Source organism: Cetorhinus maximus, unplaced genomic scaffold (genome assembly GCF_964194155.1).
Source record: "Cetorhinus maximus unplaced genomic scaffold, sCetMax3.hap1.1 HAP1_SCAFFOLD_389, whole genome shotgun sequence".
In the NCBI taxonomy this organism is placed as follows: domain Eukaryota; kingdom Metazoa; phylum Chordata; class Chondrichthyes; order Lamniformes; family Cetorhinidae; genus Cetorhinus; species Cetorhinus maximus.
The window spans coordinates 382,501-384,383 of record NW_027596335.1 but is presented as its reverse complement, the minus strand read 5'-3'; the positions used below and the strand labels follow the sequence as shown (position 1 = coordinate 384,383).

General features: G+C 63.6%; 1 protein-coding gene across 1 annotated transcript in view; it reads left to right on the top strand.

Annotated features, from left to right (window-relative positions):
• The first annotated feature begins 731 nt into the window (after positions 1–731).
• Positions 732–1,883, top strand: part of LOC144673579 (synapsin-2-like) — a 322,886-nt gene continuing 321,734 nt past the window's right edge. Inside the window, exon 1 of the mRNA XM_078535332.1 lies at positions 732–1,015. Coding sequence (XP_078391458.1) covers positions 732–1,015 — 284 coding nt within the window. The remainder of the gene's footprint in view (positions 1,016–1,883) is intronic.

Here is a 1,883-nt window from a genome sequence, read left to right as displayed (position 1 = left end):
TCTCTTTCTCCCCCTCTCCTTCCCTCTTCTCCCCTTCCCTCTCGCTCTTTGCCCCTCTCCATCTCTTCTTCCCTCTTTCTTCCTCTCTCTCTCTCTCTCTCTCCTTCCCTCTCTTTCTTCGCCCATCTCTATCTCTCCTTCCCTCTCTCACACCTTCCCTCTCTCTCTCTCTCTCCTTCCCTCTCTCTCTCTCTTCGCCCATCCCTATCTCTCCTTCCGTCTCTCACACCTTCCCTCTCTCTCTCTCCTTCCCTCTCTCTCTTCGCCCATCCCTATCTCTCCGTCTCTCACACCTTCCCTCTCTCTCTCCTTCCCTCTCTCTCTCTCTTCGCCCATCTCCATCTCTCCTTCCTTCTCTCACACCTTCCCTCTCTCTCTCTCCTTCCTCTCTCTCTCTCTTCGCCCATCTCCATCTCTCCTTCCTTCTCTCACACCTTCCCTCTCTCTCTCTCCTTCCCTCTCTCTCTCTCTTCGACCATCTCAATCTCTCCTTCCTTCTCTCACACCTTCCCTCTCTCTCTCCTTCCCTCTCTCTCTCTCTTCGCCCATCCCTATCTCTCCTTCCTTCTCTCACACCTTCCCTCTCTCTCTTTCTCTTCCCTCCCCCGCCGCTGTCTCTCGCTGTCTAGCTCACGTTACCTGAGTGACCCACCCTGCCCTTGACCCCCCGACCCCGCCTGTGACCCCCCCCGACCCCGCCCGTGACCCCTGACCCAGCCCGCGACGTCACGATGAACTACCTGAGGCGCCGCTTGTCCGACAGTAATTTCATGGCCAACTTGCCCAATGGCTACATGACCGACCTGCAGAGGCCAGACCCTCCGCAACCACCCCCCTCGGTAGTGACGGGGCAGAGCGCCCCTCCCTCAGCAACTCCCTCCTCAGCCGGGGGCGGCTTCTTCTCCTCCATCTCCAACGCCGTGAAGCAGACGACGGCCGCCTTCAGTGACCAGGTCACCGGCGCCCCACCCAAGGTCAAGACTCTCCTGGTCATCGACGAGCCGCACACGGATTGGTGAGTACTGACCGCTAACCCCGTGACCCCTCCGCTCCCCTCACCCTCCCCCCCTCCCCTCCACCCCCTCCGCTCCCCCTCACCCACCCTCCCCTCCAACCCCCTCCGCTCCCCTCACCCTCCCCTTCACCCCTCCACCCCCTCCGCTCCCCTCACCCTCCCCTCCCCTCCACCTCCGCTCCCCTCCACCCCCTCCTCCCCCTCCCCTCCACCCCCTCTCTCCCCCTCCCCTCCACCCCTCCACCCCCTCCGCTCCCCTCCCCCTCCCCTCCACCCCCTCTCTCCCCTCCCCCTCCCCTCCAACCGCCTCCCCTCCCTCCCCTCCCCCTCCCCCTCCCCCTCCCCTCCCCCTCCACTCCCCCCTCCCCTCCACCCCCTCCCCTCCACCCTCTCTCTCACCCTCTCCCTCCCTCCTCCCTCCCCTCCCTTCTCCCTCTCTCACCCTCTTCCTCCCTCCTCCCCTCCCTCCCTCCTCCCTCTCCCTCCCTCCTCCCTCTCTCACCCTCCCCTCCACCCCCTCTCTCACCCTCCCCTCCACCCCCTCTCTCTCCCTCCTCCCTCCCTCCTCCCTCTCCCTCCTTCCCTACTCCCTCTCCTTTCTTCCCTCTCTCCCCCCTCTCCTTCCCTCTCTCTCTCTCCCTCCCCTTCTCCCTCTCTCCCCTTCTCTCCCCACCTCTCTCTCCCTCTACTTCTCCCTCCCTGTCTCTAACCCTCCCTGTCTCCCTCCCCCCTCCCTTTTTCTATCCCTCCCTCCCTCCCTCCCTTTTTCTATCCCTCCCTCCCTCCCTGTCTCTACCCCTCCCTCCCTGTCTCTACCCCTCCCTCCCTGTCTCTACTCCTCCCTCCCTGTCTCTACTCCTCCCTTCCA